Genomic DNA, 18,526 nt, shown 5'->3' on the forward strand with positions numbered 1-18,526 from the left:
TTAAATTAGTGCAACCTTTTTTTGATGCAGGCAATGTCTGAGTTAAATGCTGCTACCAGCTGGAGAAGGAAAATTGTCAGTATCAGTACCTTACAAGTGGCATGGCTTACTTTATCAGTAATGCAGTAATGGAAGGATTGGGGATTAGAAGTTCCAGAGAGGCTGCGCTTCCTCCCACAATTGTTCTCTGTAATAGAGGAAGGGGGTAAACCCAGACTGATTTTTGTCCAGATGGACTTGGAACATTGTACAGTGAGAAGCTACAATAAGCAGCTTAACACTCATTAATTGGAAGGTGTTTACAAGAACTCCCTTCTCAAATTTAACTCTGAAGTAACCAGAAGCCTACAAGTTCTCATACATTTATTTACTACTAGAATTCCTATTACAGCTCACTGTCTTGTAAAACCACTTCTCCTGGAAGGTCAGTAGACCACTCTCCCGAGAGTTATGGTTATTCACTAGCAGTTTGAAAACAAGTCCATACCAGAGCATTCTCTTTCTTTTCTGGCATCCAAGCTTTCTTCTTCAATGTGTATGAGCTATTGCACACGGTAATGTTCGGATAAAACAGCATAACACAAGCCACAGGGCTCTGCACGCTAAGGGAGCATGCACAATACTTAGCACACATAACCTCATCAGCTTTTAATACAGTTTCCAAAGGGCATTTAATTTCTAGTGTAATCCTACGCAGTTCCTGTTTAAGTGGAACACATACATTGAAGTCAACCTGTAATTTCTAGTGCTGATAGTTCCAGCAGGGTTGTTGAGCTGCATTTATGTAGACATTGAAAGAAAGCAGTGACATAGAACATGCACTATTATTGTGGTCTTCACTTTCCCTGACACAGCAGAATTCACATTTTTTTCAAGGAAGTATTCTGTAGAGTTCCAAATAGATATATCGCTAAGCTTTAATTGTCTCCTATTGTTAAAATAGAAACCAGCAGAAACTAGTGTTGTGGTGCTTTTTTCTTTAACTGATCAGTCGAATCTCTAGCCTGCAGCCATTGTTAAACTGCTAATAAGAAAGTGCAATATAAGTTAGCCAGCAATTTTTCAGACAAAGTAATTCAACAGTTCCTTTTTTAAAGGCACGTGGTACTGCCTTTGGTGGGGAAAGCTACATTCTCAGAAATATTGCCATAGTATTTATTTTTGTATTTACCTTTGGCTTAGCATAATATACACCTTATCAAGGGCGGCTTTTCCATTTTAGAGAGAAAACATAAGTAGACCATAAACTTGTATTATCATATAATTAGAAAAGATAGTTTGTGTGCATGTAAGGTGTGTATTTGCTTAACCTTATCTAGTGTAAACAGTTTTCCAGTACAAGATTTGGGTTTTTTGTAACTAGTTTACATTCCCATAATGCATATCCCAAGATTTCCTTAGCATGTGCAAAGGATGACAAATATCAGTACTTCATACAACTATATTTAATAAGTTATTACAGAAAAAAATAAAGTCCAAACTACAAAGTTTAAGCAGTTGTAAGCAATAGCAGCATTGAGCTCCATGTTTAGTCACAGTACTGCAGTTCCATACAAGCATTAGTCCAAGCCAAAAAGGAAGAAGCCTTGTTAGAATTACTAGCAAAAACAATCTAAGAGAACATGTAATAAAAGATACAGTACATTTAAAATTAGTTGAAAAACAAGTACAGAGATCTTAGCTGTGAATGCTCTAAAAGTTATGTCCATTATTTTGACAGTAAAATTACAAATATCTAATACTTTATACCCCAACAGAACTACGTCCAGGAAAAAAAAAAAAAAGAGCCCAAATTATCTTTTATTAGCACCCTGGTTTTCTACTTACTGCTAAACTTTTTCTCATGTAAATTTGAGTGTGTCAGAATTATGTGACCAATGTGATTTCTGACCAGCTACCCATTTGGGGTATAGAGTAGTCACTAACATGAATATAAAATACTCTGTGGTATGATAGAACACTATAGCAGCAGAGATTAAGAAGTTTTGTTTAAAAAAAAAAAAAAAGAAAGGAAGGAAAAGAAAAAGGGTTTAGCTGACATCACACAAAGTAGCATAAAGCAACTACATACAAGCCAGATTAAACAGAAGAGACATTTCTACAAATCTGTGACTAATCTTTCACTCATACCTTGCAAGTAGAGATGTCACAATACTGAAATATTAACATGGGAGCTTTTCCCAGTTAAGCGCCTTTTTTTTTTTTCTTATTTTTCTTTTTTTTTACTACTCTAACAGATAGTGAAATCAGCAAAGTTATTTGCTAACTGCATATTTGCAATACAATTTGTTTTAGCCCATGCCTTGCTAGCAGGCTATAAAATACAAGCATGTAGGCAGAAATATAAGCATAAACTTTGTACCACTTAGCAGGAATTTTTTTATTCCCTCTTCATTCCTTAATCTCCTTTGTTTGCAATTTGCATACATTCCAACCAGTAGTACCTAATTTGAGTCTAAATTTTACTTCACTATTTGATCTAGTCTATACATTACTTACAGAACTGAACACACAGAGGATACACAATAGACCAACTCTGGACACATCTTTCTGCAAGTTACAGGTGAGCCACTCTAATACTCTAGCATAAGTTAGTCTAAAAGGTCATCAGTAACTTGTTGAAGTAATTGTTTTGTCTAGAGAAAGTCATTGTATGCCCTGTTTACGCAACACCAGTTTTAGTCTGGATTGTTTCAGGTGCCAGAACAGAGAGTCACTGGCTTCAGGAAGGGGTTTCTTCTGGCTGCATAGGGAAACAAACGTGATGTAAATGGAGATGAAGTGAAAGGTGGTCTGATATTGGCACTTGGTGTTACCAATATAAAAGAAAAAAAGGACAAAGACACAAGAGAGGCAGAGAAGAACGAAGAAAGACAAAGAAGCTGACCAGATGTTCAGGCATGGTGGCAATATAGGTTACTGCATTGCTACCAGGAAATGGACATACATTATTTTGCATTAACTAGGCAGCTACCAACACTATGTGGTAATTTCGTTAGAAAATGATGTGGGTACCTACAGTCTGCTCCATGCTGCCACTGATAAATGTATGCAGGAAGGAAGTTGTGCAGGAAAGGGTCAATTTAATTAAATAAATAACACGGTGGCAAAATACAATGAAGAATATATATTTTAGGAGGTTCAATCTAAGACTATTGAAAAGAGTTTATTGAGTTCATGACGAGAAAAGTAATGGAGCGTTATGCTGAATGGGCAGGGTCAAAAACCCATTGTTTCAATAGATTTAGTTCCTTATAACGGCAATAGTATTTCATCAACACTGGTGGTGTATAAATCTAGACAGCGAACTGGTACTGTGACATCCCTATTATCTCCCTAAATCATTTTGATAAAGGAAAAGGCTTTTCAAAATATCACATTTTTTCTGCTTCATTCTGTCATTTTATTGCCCAATTCTTTGTTACAATTTTCCAATCACTTTACATAACCAACCATTTTCATCATTGCCACACTATTGTAAACCACATCAGCAAGTTAATACATAAAGCTTTGCATTTCAAAAAACTAGACACTTTAGTAACAATATTACAAAGATTTTAGCTTCAAAAATAACTGAAAATGAAAAAAATAAACTTTTAAAGAATTAGCATCATAAAATTAATTTATTCCAAGTAAAAATACAAAATAATATTAATGACATTGACCAGATATGAAAGTCTCTCCCAGAAACAACTATATTAATGGTTGAGAAAGCACTCCTTAAAGAAAATACGAAATAAAAATGAAAAATATGTAAATATGTTTAATTTTTTTCTTAGCAAAAAATCTTTCTAAAAATAACAATGAAAATTTGTCTCAGTACAAAGGCTACATTACTATTGAAAAAATACCAGCATGAAGAAAAGGTACATATTTGACAGTAGAAAAATGATTTTAGTGAATCACAATGTCTAAAGTCTGCAATGAAAATAAATCTGCAATAAAGATTTATGCCTTTTTTCTTTTCATTTTTCTTTTTTTTTATACAAACAGTACAAACAGTATTGCACATAACAACAAATAGTCGAGGTTAGGTTAGCCTTCAAAAAAATCGACTAGTTCAAGTCTCACATCAGAAAAGGCCACAATAGGACCTGTTGTACCCAGGGGCTTCTTAGTCAAGTTGCAGTTCAGAACTCCATATTTTAAAAAATAACTTTTTTTGAAGGACCCTCTTTTAATATAACATATTAACAACTCAGGGGCACATTCATTTACAAAACAAAAGGGAGCATGTCATAATTTAATAAACTAAAAAAAGTTCTCTTTAAAAAAATACAAACAGAAGAACTCTCACAATTCTGGTCAGTCGTGCATAATCACACTTGATTATAAATATACAAATTAAGGGAAAATATTTTTTCACCTTCTATTCACAACTTTCAGCACCAAATGGAGTTTGTGTTTACACCTGTTCTTTATGATGATTTTCTTTTAGATTTAATCCAACATTATGCTATATTGTACATTTTCCAGCTTCTCTCTCTCTCTTTCTCTCTCTCTCTCTCTCTCTCTTTCTCTCTGGGGGTATTTTTCTACATGAAAGAGGGGTATTTCTTCAAAAAGGTTTACTTCTTTCACATAATTAGGTAGATTTCTGTAGGTTAGCTATGATCTTTAATATTACAGTTATAAAGCTCTAACTTCTTCATTTTCAAAAAAACTCAAATAAGCATGAAAAAAATAAAGTTACCCATCTGTTAAATCATTTTTCTTGCAGAATTAAATTAATATATATTTTTCTGAATAAACTTACTTAGAAAATATCATTTTCTTTCCTATATTTCAAAATTGAGGTATTGCAAAAGATCATGTCAGTCAGAAAGCATGCCTTTTTCTTTAAAAAAAATCATCAGCCGACTGTTGAAAACTGTCTAGATACAAAAAGTAGTGCATAACAAAATGTCTTGTACAGATGAAAAAAAACAGAAAAGACACCTGGGCTGGGAAAAGCAATATCACAAAAACGCCCAGAAGTAACTTCAAAAGGGATAATTATAATAAGCATTTTAAACCAGTAAAAAACTATTTTTTCTTTTTTTTTTTTTTCCAAAAACAGAAAAAATCCTTTCAAAGCCAATACTTGCAACTAAACATTGGGAAAAACAACTTACTAAATTAGACACAAACAAGGACATCACGACAAACAAAACCCAGAACATTTAAATCTACTATGCGGTGTCATATCCAGTCAGATTGTCCCCAGAACTGCAAAAACAAAGGAGGAAAAGAAAAGAATAGTGTACACATTCTCACAATCATTAGTATACCAAGTGTGTTTATATGCTATCTGCAGCCCCATAGTTCATGCTAAAAAAATGTCCACTGTGTTAGCAGGTCTTAATTGTATTCAAGCTTCACAGGATACATCCAGGGATTAGAGAGATAACGCCACATCCACAGAGCAGACATCTCATGTTACTTTAATATGCAGACATTTCTTTAGCACCACTTTTTTTCCTAACTTTCTTAAATGTGCCTAGTTTATTAGTTTGACAGACTATCTAATCGGTAGTGTATGTACGCTAGCATGAGCTCTTTGGTTTTCTGGACAAGGTCTGCAGCTACGTAAATGATGCAAGCATTAGGAGAGAGATTGTAACTAAGAGCTCATTTCTGTTTATGTACCTCTTATGAACTGTCAAAAATGTGTTAATGTTGGATACAGAGGCTTTAACAGTTAAGTTTGATCACAGTACTAGACATAATCACTTTACTATATAAAATAAATTGCACGATATATAACAGAGCACCGCAAAGTACTTCATCTACCATCCACAAATTTGTTTTAAGAATATCCTACAGCTAGTTTTTATATTTGTTGTAGTATAGGTCATTCTGTAATGGGCTGATCCTAATTTCAGAAGCATTACATTTATTGAGGCATGCCTTCCTCCAGTCAGTAATCAATTTTTTTTGTTACTGAGTATTTTGTAGCCTACGTAGGTTCATAATTTGTGCATTGTGGGCAGGTTTTATATTAGACATATATAAAATTTATTGCATGCAGCAACCTGATTAAGTAAACATGCAGTCAAAAAATATTGACCTTCCTTGGAAGCTTTTCTGTATGCTATACTGATCTCCTTTCAGCAGCCATCACTATTTTAATCACATATTCATTTTTTAATTGATACCCTAGCCTGAATAGAGTATTATGGTATTAGTAATACCATTTTAATAGCAGCAAAAGCTATTGCAGCATACATTTACATAACACTAAAAGACCTAAAAAAAAAAAAAAAAAAGAAAAAAAAAAAGAAAACCCACAAAACCAACAAAACAAAACAAACAAAAAAAACCCCTCAGCAAAACAAAAGAAAAAAGTCTGATCCAGCTTATGAGGTATCATCCTTACAAGTCAAAATGGAGAGCAACTAAAGGCTTATTTTCTTTAAGGGTTATTACTACTCTAAATGACCCAAACTAATGATTGCTGAATATCTGTTTTAAGTTTTTGCTACATCTGCCACCTACTTGTGAATATTACCTTTGGTAAGTCATCTGCTAGGGGCAAGTCTAAATTTCTGAAAATAAGTGCATGCTCCAGTTTAAAAATAAAAATAATTATAATAAAAAAATCTTCATCACATACACATCAACCCAGTGAAGGCTGATTGAGAATGGCAGTCTACATAATGTCACTAGTGACAAGTCTTGTGTAGGAAATTAAGGTACCAAGCAGATGTTTGTGTGAATCAAAGTGCAAAATCAGTACAGTTACACTCTGCCGGTTTGTATTATACTGGACACTGAGTTCAGTAATGTGACTGTAAATAATAATAATAATAGTAATAAAAAGACCCATATCTTCATTAAAGTCGAGGACGAATGCACAGATTTCCAGAACACTAAGCCCTGAGGCAGCGCTCTCTTTTCACTCGATTTTATCTACTCCAGTACTTGTTGCTGGGTGAGGCCTGGGGTTCAGCTCCAGCGGAACGGGACGTGGCGGGGCCGGTCACCTCCCTCCTTTACCAGTGGTTTGTGGAACTCTCGCCCAGCACGAGAGTGTATGCTTGCCCAGCAGTATTCACAGTAATACTGCAAACAGGTAACATTGGCACAAAAGAATGGAGCAAATTTTCCACCACAGCGAGTGCCCTGGCATTCATCACACATCTGATCATCCAGCACATATGGCTTCACTTCCACCTGCACCAGGAAGAAGAAAAATAACTGTAAGGAGATAAAATAGTTTTTCTAAGTATGAACAGAAGGAACAAAATTTTAATTCTTTTGACTCTACTGAAGGTTTTCAACTGATGCTGGATTAACCCAAAGAGGTTGGTAGTTAAATTTTCATACCAACCACTTTACTTGTTAGAAAATCTCAAGAAAGAAGGGTGTGCTTTGGTAACTAGTCAATGTTTCTTGGAAAAGTTAGGTATGTGAAAGTACTAAGATGGAAGTACAGTAAAAATAGCATCCCTAAGGATTCTGCTGCTGTCTAAGAAACCTCCAGGAATGTGAATACAGTTGTTACAGGGGCAGGGTGTGAGAGAGCAGCATTTAGGAAGAAAAATGATAAAGAACAAAATTATATTTCTAAACTTCAAAGGTCTGGTGAGTTTCAGAGGTTTCCAGAGAGTTTTTTTTGTTTCTTTGTTTTTTGTGAACTGCAAAATGCAGGACCAGACTAATAAAGGAAGAGAAGATTCAAATTAAACAAGATTAAATGCATTTGTATTAATTAAATACTCTGCCTTATGCTAGAAAAAAAATCACTATCTCAAGATTTTTAGCTCTAGAAATGTAGTAAGAGTTCATAGTTGTTCCAACTATAGCCTTGCCATCAATTACAGATAGGCTGGAGAGCTGCTGACTTTTATCCTACACTCAGTTGTAAACATCTTAGGACTGGAATTCTTTTTGCTTTTAAAGCACTTGCACCAAACACAAGTTGATGCATGACCAGGCACTTGCAATAATACTATTACAGAAGTTGACAACATTTGAGTTCCCTCCTCTGTGTCTGTTCCTAAGAATCAAGCCTACACATTTAAATTGAATGTTTATTCATTCTGGGGAAATCATTAGCTTATGCATGTGTAATTCTTATGGCTCTATAATGCTATTTATAAAGTGGTTAAGTACAGTCAACTACATTAAAAAAGACAGAAAAAATTGAAATATACATACTTATAAATAATTTTGCTGTAACTGCACAAGTGCTAGTCTGGCAAAATTTGTATATTGCAAGGAAAACTTGACTCCAGTAACTACACTTAAATACATGCAGTATTAAAGAAACACAGAATGAGATATTAAGTTGAAAAACAAGAAATATATTATACAAAAAAGCTTTATGCTGCATTTCACTTCAGCTTATCCTGATCACATTTCAATAAATGTTAGTCATTTGAAGTAAAGCTTATCTAGTGAATTATATTTCTAGCCTATGGAACAGCTAGAACTGCCAATTTTATTTTATTTTATTTTTAAATTACACTGTACTACTAGTATAGCATGGAACAAGTCTGAATAACTGCCATTTTGCTTATCAGATGCCCTACCACTAAAATTAGAACTATCATGTAAAATAAAACAGCACTGTCTCAAATTAAATTGGAAAAAAGCAGGTCCAATATCCAGCACATCTCTAGATCCCCACCTGCTCACATTTCCAAAGCATGAATTGTAAAGGTCTGAAGTAGATTCTCTCTCTCTCACTCCTTTTCTTGTTTTGGTTAATAGTGAAATAATTTTAAGAATGTATGCTCTACAATTCAGGGATTTCAATCTATTTGATTTAAAAACTAATATTTAAGGACTGATTAAGAGCCTTCATACTTCTACAAACTCACAGATAAACCTATTTTAAAAACAGATAAAAGATAAACAAATAAACTTAAATTATCTATCAACCAACTCGGAAAAGTACTGATTGATGGAAAAAACTATCAGCTAGCATAATTTGTGACTGTATCCTAAAGCTTAGAGAAAAACCCAAGTTTTTAAACATGGCTGATATATAAATCTGAACGGGTTCAACACTGTGATTAAGACTCCAGAATTAATCTTCTTAGCTTCTCTGTAAAATTTTTCAGAAATGGACAAAAAATACTTAGGAACAGCCTTGTCTTAGTTAAAATCATGAGGTATAGTAGCACCACAGAGAAATAGTTTGAGGATTTACAACTCCATGACCTCGTCTAATCTGACCAAAAGTTCAGTTTAGGTTTTTAAAGAGAAAGTAAAAATAGCTTAGACTTTGCAGCTGCATGGTTTTATATGTATACTGCACATAATAGACACATGCAATACCTCTCAAGCTGGCTTCTTAAGAAACAATTCATATTAGATAAAGCACAAAACAAGTCATCCCTATTGTAAAAATACATAGCAGCAGTGCATGCTGTATGTTCTTTTGAATAATTCTAGATGCCAGGTCCTCAAAAACATAGGTGTTATTTTTACATGTAATCAAGAGGTGAAGACAGAAGGTCTAAAGGAAAAAAAAAAAAGTCTTGGGAATTAAGTAATGTTTTCTTTTAATGTCTCCAACTCAGATTTCAATAAATACCTTAACTTTACTCTATACTTGAAAAGCCCTTTAGAAACCAGGATTTCATATGTACTGAACATTTTCCCCCCTTTTGCCTATCAAGCATCTATTGGCATTTGGTTTTGGTTAAATAATTCTCAAGACTTTTGAGGTCAGCATTACCTATTATAATAAGCCACGACATTTAGGAACCTCAAGTCTAGACGTACATTGCTGAGAGAATATGTTGCCTAATGGCAGAAATGCCAGAAGCTATATAAGTAGCCACTAACTAAAAGCTGTTGATGCACAAGGAGCAAACCATGACAAAAAGAGGAGAAAGAAGCTGGGAAATTCTATGGTGTTTGACCTTCAGAATTCAAACCAAAACCAAGAACAAGTGAGCTTACAACCAAATATTTTCTGGTTTTAGTGCTTAACAGTTATCTAAAATGTTTAAGATATATTTTTTTCACTCTGCTTTAGCTGCTTAAATAAGCCTTTAAATAATTAACAAGTGTCATCTGAAGAACAGAGGTTACAGTGTTCTCCAACACAATATTAATATAAGGATGTTTTTAATTTCTGTACAGTTTTGTGAGTAACAACCATTCTGTTCCATGCTATTTTACTTACCCGTTTATCAATGTCATTATGTTGGAGCTGGACAAAGCGAGCACTGATAGCAGCAATATAGCTCTGCTGATTGGAGAAAGCCACTCTGCCAGCACCTTTTGGATACTTCAACTCTGGGTCTGTATCAATGCCAGCATAGCAGACACCTCCATATAAACGGTCCATAATCATTGCCAATTCAACTGCAAGAAGTAAATTGTTAAATATTATAGATTTAACATAAACAATAGTGTTGTGTTTCGTTTGTTCCATTTAAAAAAGCACAATATGCCTTAGCATACTTGTCTTCCAAAGTCTAAAACAGTAAACCCAAACATTGGTTTTAACAGATTGAATCAACCCTACATAAATTACTGTAAAACATAAAGGCAAAAAACAGAATCTGTAAAAAGAAACTTGGTGTGACTGAAGTGTGAAAAAAAAAAAATGCAGAGTTACATTGTTAAAGTAGGTATCAGGTCAACTGTTTTAGAATTTATCATATTGTAAATTAAAACTCTGGTATTTGGGATTAGGTATTCAGGATCTTCCCAAGCTCCAGCCAGGCTTGTTAATGCGAGTTTACATATAAGATCACTTAAAGGTATTCCTGTATTTAGAATCTGATATTTTGCCCTAAGTACTAAGGTTGAAAAGACATTAAGGTAGTGTTTTACATTTGAAATAAAACTTTGTGAAACATGAGAAGTTACTACAATTAAATCAAGCCTACATTTTGGGTGCAACTTAACTTAGTATTTTTGTAGAACATTAACTTGATTGTGGATCTTTTAAAATGGTTTTTGCTTTTTCTGACACTAAGGATAACTCTAAAGAAGTTATAAATATCATTTGTAAAATAAGACAGACTGAGTGCATGGCTGAAGAAACATACAGGAGGAAAGTTAAGGGAAAGAACTGAAGGAAGTGGAAAAAGAGACATGTAAACTGTGCAAAGATGTATGGTCATCAAGCCAAGCTCTCTGTAAAAGTTGATAGGCAAACAAATTTGTCAGATGGGTGAGGGACAAACCCTCACAAAGCAAGATAATGGGACCTGTACAGGCCGTGCCAAGTCAGCCATTTTTTTATGCTAATGCGTGAAAACACTTCCAGTAGCAAGTTGAAATTTAGCTATCCAAGACAAAATGAAAGAGATATCCAAAATATTTAAATCCTTATAGTTCTCACAAAATTCTCATTAGTTAATTATACAGAGAGTAGAGACAATTTTAAAATTGAATATGTATGTGTATTTGTGTAAATGTGTGCGTCACATTAAGGGAAGACCATATGCTAATTTGTCCATTTGCAATGAGCAAAATTTATTCTACCAAACCAGATAATACTCTTGCTCCAAACAGTAAGGGGAAACTATCAGCATAATGTAGTGACTAGTAGATTCTTCTTCTTCCTAATGATTTGGAATCATGATTTGGGTAATGATCTCAGAAAGTGACAGTACAGAACAAACGTCAGGAACACTTAAAAACTTTTACAATAGTAGTTCCAGTAAGCTACTCTTGCCAAAGAGTAGACAAAGAATATACAGGATTCCAGGACAAGGAAACCATGCAGTGTTCAGACATCTTAGTAAAAACTTCTGTATCAGATTTTTAAAGTTGCAAACAAGAAAAACTGGAAACTATTTGTCTGCTTTGGAGAAGTTAACTATTTAAAGGCATCAGTTTTCAAATGTAATGCATTTCAAATGTAATCTATGACAGGCCAAATGACATACAATTTTATAAAGGCTATAATTAGAAATCAGATAATGTTTAATTGTTGCTATTTACATAATTACCATCTTACAATTATGCCTTATTTTAAGATGGTGAGGAAAGTGAAAGCTGCCAAGAAACCTGGGCTGCGAGAAATCTTACTGTCAGCAATGGCCGGGGGACCTTGTGTACAGCTTCCCAAAAGAATTAGGATTAGGAGAGAGATAAAGCGAGGAGCTGAAGTTGCAGTGGGCTGGAAAGTGGCTGCCAAAGGAAAGTGAGGGCTACCAGGAGACCTGATCCAGAAGTCTTTCTTCCAGACAATGACTGAGGGGCCTTGCCTACTACAGCCCTGGAAAATTAGGATTAGGGTTGAGAGGATGAAAAAGAAAAACCATGCAGCTGACTTGGAGTGAAGATGGAGAGGGACTACTAAACAGAAGCAAGGGCTGCCAAAAGACCTAGCTAGGAGAAATGTTGCAATTTGCTTTGTGACCTTGTCATTGGCTCACCAAAAATATAAGGGTTAGGAAGAAAGAAAAGAGTGTTGAGCTACAGTTGGGAGCTGTGCTAAAAAGGGGCCTTTGAAACAAAGTGGGGGCTGCCAGGAGATGTGGGCTGGGATAAATCTTTCCTCTGGCCAAAGGCTAAGGAGTCTTGTCTATGGCTCTGCAAATAAAAGTGAAGAAAAAGAGTGAAGGGTGAAGCTACATTAGGAGTGGGTCTGGAAAGTGGTCTTCAGTACAGAGTGGGGCCATCAAGAGACCTGGGCTGGGAAAAATTTTTTTCTGGACAATGGCTGAGAGGCCTTGTCTACAGCTCCATGGAAAAATTAGGGTTAGGATTGAGAAAAAGGGAAAGAGAAGTCATAGAGGTGTAGTTGGAACTGGTTTGGAAAGGGGCTGGGAAAAGTTTGTCTTCTAGTCAAAGGAAAGGGGAACTTGTCTGCATCTCAGCAAGCAAATCAGGGTTAGGATTAAGATGGTATACGTTACAAAAAATCAGCCAAGTTCTAGGATATTATGCAAACTTGGGGAAAACTGTTTCTACTGAAAATCCTAATTAGTAACCTATTTAAAAAGATATAAAATGTTCACAGTTTGTATTTTGTAGACAGGAAGACAGTGACTTACAAAGTGAGCTATGATCTTTGGAAAAGACTGGGTATATTTTCTGCTCTTTTACATATACTATATATCTTTTCTCATCTTTTCTGCTTAATCTGGAACCCCCTGCTACATGGCCTGCATTTTCCTTCTACTCACCAGCTCGGAGGGGCCGTGGAACTCCTCCAACAAAGATAGTTTTTCTTGGATCCAAAGGCTGAGACCCATCCATCACAAAGTCACTGTCACTTAGGTTCCAAGGTCGAATTTGCACCTGTATTAAGGATTGTTTTTAGTAGGGGAACTTGACAACTCAATTAAAATTAAGAAACAACTGCCAAATCTTTATATAATTAAAAATATAATTTTAACTTAGCAAAAGCAGTAAATCAGTAGTATAAACACCAAAACAATTTGAGAACATAGCTTATCTAAGTGTTTCAAAGAAGGTGGACAATTCATTTATCACCTCTAGAGGCCAGGCTTGAGTTAAATTTCACCATAGCAAACTCTTACCTCATTAATTACCTGCCCCTAATGGCCATTTTAATAAGAAATCTGTGAAAGGACTTTCAGAACATTTTACCATGTATGTGCAATTACAGTTGCAGTTTGGGCTTCTGGCTTTCCTGAAATCACATACAGTGATCCAAAATTTTAAAGCATTGATAGGAGTGGGCATAAAATGAATTTCTGTGCTTGGATAACAAAATGATTTTTTTATAATGTGTGAATGCTCACTTCTGTTAAGCAGCAAGCAACACAGTTGATAAGAAATCTTTAGATTACACAGAAAAAAATCTGCTCAGAAGTTATTTGGATAAAGCTGTTCATCCATCCATTTTTTTTTGATCCTAGAAATCACGTAAGCACACTCACTGTGCTGTAATATTGGGTTGTTCATTTATCTGTGCAAGCTTTTTAACAGTGGTTTTAAGAGGCAGCATGTTTTTCATCCTATCATATTTATCTGTAGTTTTCATCCAATCTGTATGTATCCATAGCCACAAAAAGAATAGCATTGAAGAATTCTAGAGATGTGAACAATAGAAACAGGTTACCATATGTCTTCTATTCTGCTATAGCTGTCTGCATTACTTGTTTTTACCCTGCAGTTTATATAAGGTAAGAGACCTAAATTATAAATTGATTAGCTATTGCATGCAGAAAAAATAATGATTAAGAAACCTAATGAAGTACAGGAGATATTTGAAGCTATCTGGATTTTAATTGGGTGTTAAGTTTCTTCATTTCATTGCATAAGGCTTTCTTTTCTTTCAAATAATAGAGGGGAAAATTATAATCCGATTGTTTTACAGCTAACATTGTAAAAGGATGCATACTCCTGCAAGATACCAGAAGTACCAAATATAAAAGTTAATTGAACATGGCATTTATCTGAAAGAAGCAAATGTTAAAACCATGTTACGCTGATACAGAAGTCAATTCAATGTAACAGCAAGGACAGCAACAGGAAATGGACAAGTCAATTAACTGTAAGTATTTCTTTATTTATTTATTAACTGAAAAGAGTAACAGCAAATGGGTTAGCAACCAGCGTAAGTGTCATGGCATAAGCTACTTACTGGTTTATCCTTGATTGTGGGACTTGACACACACAGGTAAAGTTTCCCGTCTTCTTCCAGACAGGCATCTATCAGAGCTTGTACAGAGCTTTCTTCCTGGAACAGCAGAAAGGCATAACCTTGGAAACAATAAAGGCATAAGAAAGAAAAAGAACAGATTAATTTATAAAGCATTTTTTTAAATAAAGAAAACAAACCCAAGAAGTGAGATATACAAATCACAAATAACCGTCAAGGCTGTGAGTTTGTTTTCATAAATTAAATTCACCGAATAGATCATACAGTATTGATTTCAGAATGGAGATGAGAGTGTGTGCTGCATATGGGTATGTTTATTTGATTAATTAATGATTTTGAGCAGTGAGAATATAGACTGGTGAATAAGGGGTTATTATCCAACAACTCTATCTGAGCTATTTATCAGTGGTATCTGTTGGTATCAGTGATTATCATCTTACAATGGAGGCACTGAGTTTCTGGTTACTATATACAATGAATAAATATTAGAAGAAAGGGTCAAAAAAGTGGATAGGTAAACAGATAAATAGAATTCTGTGCTCACATACTTAACTATGAAAAAAATGCTCACATAAAAACAATAAGCACGAGCAAAAAAGAACATGCGTTGTGTTTTATTATGAGTCAAAGACCCACTGTTGTTATTTATATTTAAATAAAGCAGTTCAAAAGAAAGAAAGTCCAATAAAAATTGCTCCAAGTGATTCAGAATTTTAGGACTTTAAATTAGCCAGTAAAACTAAGTGTGTGTGGCATTCAGTGGTCTTATGAAAGCAGCTAGCAAAAAAGCTTTCTTCAGTTTTACTTAAAGTTGTTAAATTTGAATGAAGATTTGACCCAAGCAGTCCATGCTTTTGCTACCTCAGAAGTGAAACTAATACAGCACACTCTACAGCAAGCAAAGGCATCTAAAGACTGGCTGCTAGACTTGAATACAGCTGCCCAGTTAAGAGGACTTTCTATCGAGCATGCATTGCTCTTTCGCTCCGTCAGTACAACTCCGTTTTCTCACTGAATGTGGACGTGTTGGCTTTGACCTTTATAATTTCGCACTTGTGTGTCTTACAGGCTACCTCTTTTCAGAAAATCAGCAGCAATTAGAGGCAGCTGGAGTTTAAGCAGGGACTGCTAGAGTTTCTCTGCCTAAGACTATTGACACAAACTAAGCATCTACATGATGATACACCATATTTAAATTATGACAACCTTTGACATAGCTTTACACAGTCTATTTGCTATTAATATAGTAGTGACTTACCCTAATTTTGCACTGAGTATTGAGTGAATATTATTTGGCATGTCCTTTTAAGATAAATACTACATAACTCCAATTTATAAAAAAATGTAAGACACTGAAAAAGTGTTTTCCTCTGTAGAGTTATTACGTACCAAATTACCTCTTACCCTGCTATCTCTAGTCCTGTGTGACTTCTCAAAGAATATTAAATTCTATGCAGCTGTTTATTTTCAGAGGTGAAAAAAAGTTTGCATTAATAACATAGTTACAGCCCAGAACACATCTAGACAGACTGACTTGCTCAAGAAAACAAAATAGTTTGATCATCACTCTTGCTAGCAAACAAGGAACTTGCATACCTAGAGTTGGAGTAGATTAAAGATACCAGTTCCACTAAAAAGTAAAATACTTCTTGAGTAAAACCACTGGTTTCCTCTCTAGCAGATATAATTCTCTTAAAACAGTCCCCTAAACTTCAACATTTTCATTTTAGACTTTACAAAACTAATTACATTAACTGAGCACAAAAGTAATTAGCTTGCAATCACTATCACTTTTAGCTTCATTTAATTTTCCATCCATGCACTTGTTTTATCTTCCTTACTCCATACCGTCCCTTCTGATTATATTCAATTACCAGAGCAAAAAGTTCAGACAAACTAAAGTATTTTTAGTTTAGCAGTGCTCTCAGCCTTATAAAAAGCCCCAGTCAGAGAACTAGATACTTGGAAAAGAATACCATGGCAACTACACCTCCGAAGCCAACTGATCACACTTTATGGTTCAGCCCAATCCTTGCCTTATATTTTGTATAAATGCCTTGTGAGGCAAATTCACAGAAGATGCAGTGCAGATCATTCCAGTACTCTGAAATCCAAATAAGAATACATGTATATTTATGCATACTTTAAAAGAATGGTTTACAATGTATTTAAATAGACTTAAACATTTAGGATTTATCTTCTGACCAGAGCATAAGATCTCAACTCTAAAAAATTGTCTATGTCAGACTTTTATAATTTTAAACCAGTAAAATATTGGAAATTTCCTTAGCATAAAGTCAAAATGAAAATTTGAAAATGTTTATTGTGGCTTAATTACTTAGCAAAAATCTGGGCAACAGCTTGGGATACTTCCTTCTTCTGTGAAGCTTTTTCAGGTTTTTCTGGGTCATAGTAAGAGGTTACATCTGTGGTAGTTGTAGTTGACAGCCATTTTGGGTACAGTAAATGGGATGATTATAATTTCCCAAACCAGTTAAAATTAACCAGATACTTGTTAATTTTCTCTGGCTGCTAGATTACCAGAGCAGTCCAAGTTAGTAAGAATTCAGTTTTCTAATCTGGGGCTAGCACCTGCGATGAAATTTAGTAAGTTAACACCTCCTCCTTTCTCTAGACTTCTGTGACTGTAACATATTCTCCTGCCTGCTACAGAGTCTGTATTGGCCCTCTGAAGAAAGACAGGTAAGCAGTTTACAGTAGCAGTTTTCTGTTAATCTAGAAAAGTAAGCAGGCTGGACTAGCATGACACAATGTCCAGCATTACTTCAAAACCTGGTGACTGAACATTTATTCCAATTATTCAGGAACTTTTGATATTCAAGATTAACACAGGTTACATTGAAATGAAAAATAACTAAATAACGGAAGTTCAGATAATATAAGGATCATGTAGAAGCTGATATGGACAAGAAAGATACTTGCCAAAGTTAAAGGTATTTTTACTCATTTTCTAGAAGCGCATAGGGATGCAAAACCCCTAAATTCAGAAAGGTGCAGCTCCTTCCCATGAGCCGTGGGAAGTGCTGGGCATTGCTATTACTGAAGACTTACCCTCTTGCTCCCAGTAACACTGTTTAAAGCTGCATTTGCCTGTTCATCCAAGCAAATATGTGCTTCCATGGATGCACTTCATTTGATTGGAACACTATAGCAGGAAATGCACTCTGAACTCAGATGCCAGTATAAAAAATGAAACTGGAAATTACACATGCCAAAATTGACATTGCATAAAGAATTATCTCACACTAGATGCAATTTAATAATAAAATAACTTTTTTGCACAGGAACAAAACACCATATTTAGTAACTTCAGCCACAATTTAAAGAAAAAAACAGCACACCAATCTGTAAATTAACAGTAAATAATTTTCTGTCAGCTGTGTTTAAACGCTAAGTTTGGCTATACCTTTATAAAACTCTTAAGAGTATTCCTTCCCTAAAAGATCCTCAAAAACATCTACTCTAGGCATTATATCCTATTCTACTGTGTATTTCTGTTACTATTTCTACTAGACACAATGAGAGATGAGCCTAATCCCCAAAAAGATTTACTGCATGGCCAGTTGACTGCTAACATTCAGAATGGTCAATTATAGGGGCATCTAGGTTTAAAAGAAACTTAATTCATGTTTAACGACAGTAGGTGAGGTAGCATTAATAAGATGGTCAGTTTCCAAAACAAAAATGTATTAATCCATACAACTTGAATTATTTAGCAGATGCTGAAAGTTGCTTCAGATTCCTCAGCATCGTGTGCTTCAGCATGTTCTCCTCTCTGTGTATTATGGGTATCATATGACCTAAAGCATATGGGTTCTTTCCAAGAAGTAAGAGATTTGATGAATTTCAAAATTTTAATCCTCTACAGCAGAATCTTGGTAGCATGCTGTGGTAGTACATTGCAGACGAACTTCAGCAGTGATCCTTTATTACCTGACCAGATGTTCTAAAGGTTTGAAGGCTCAAGGGAGT

At 34.8% G+C, this 18,526-nt stretch overlaps 1 protein-coding gene across 6 annotated transcripts in view; it reads right to left on the reverse strand.

Annotated features, from left to right (window-relative positions):
- Nucleotides 1-1,427: 1,427 nt before the first annotated feature.
- The window catches only part of CPEB3 (cytoplasmic polyadenylation element binding protein 3), a 99,889-nt gene continuing 82,790 nt past the window's right edge, over nucleotides 1,428-18,526 (reverse strand). For all 6 annotated transcript variants that reach the window (XM_030031538.1, XM_030031535.2, XM_041127487.1 and 3 more), the window contains 4 exons: nucleotides 14,516-14,634; nucleotides 13,089-13,203; nucleotides 10,124-10,305; nucleotides 1,428-7,155 (listed from right to left, as the gene is read on the reverse strand). In XM_030031538.1, coding sequence (XP_029887398.1) covers nucleotides 6,928-7,155; nucleotides 10,124-10,305; nucleotides 13,089-13,203; nucleotides 14,516-14,634 — 644 coding nt within the window. In that variant the 3' untranslated portion in view covers nucleotides 1,428-6,927. The remainder of the gene's footprint in view (nucleotides 7,156-10,123; nucleotides 10,306-13,088; nucleotides 13,204-14,515; nucleotides 14,635-18,526) is intronic.

This window comes from Aquila chrysaetos, chromosome 11, assembly GCF_900496995.4.
Source record: "Aquila chrysaetos chrysaetos chromosome 11, bAquChr1.4, whole genome shotgun sequence".
Taxonomy (NCBI): domain Eukaryota; kingdom Metazoa; phylum Chordata; class Aves; order Accipitriformes; family Accipitridae; genus Aquila; species Aquila chrysaetos.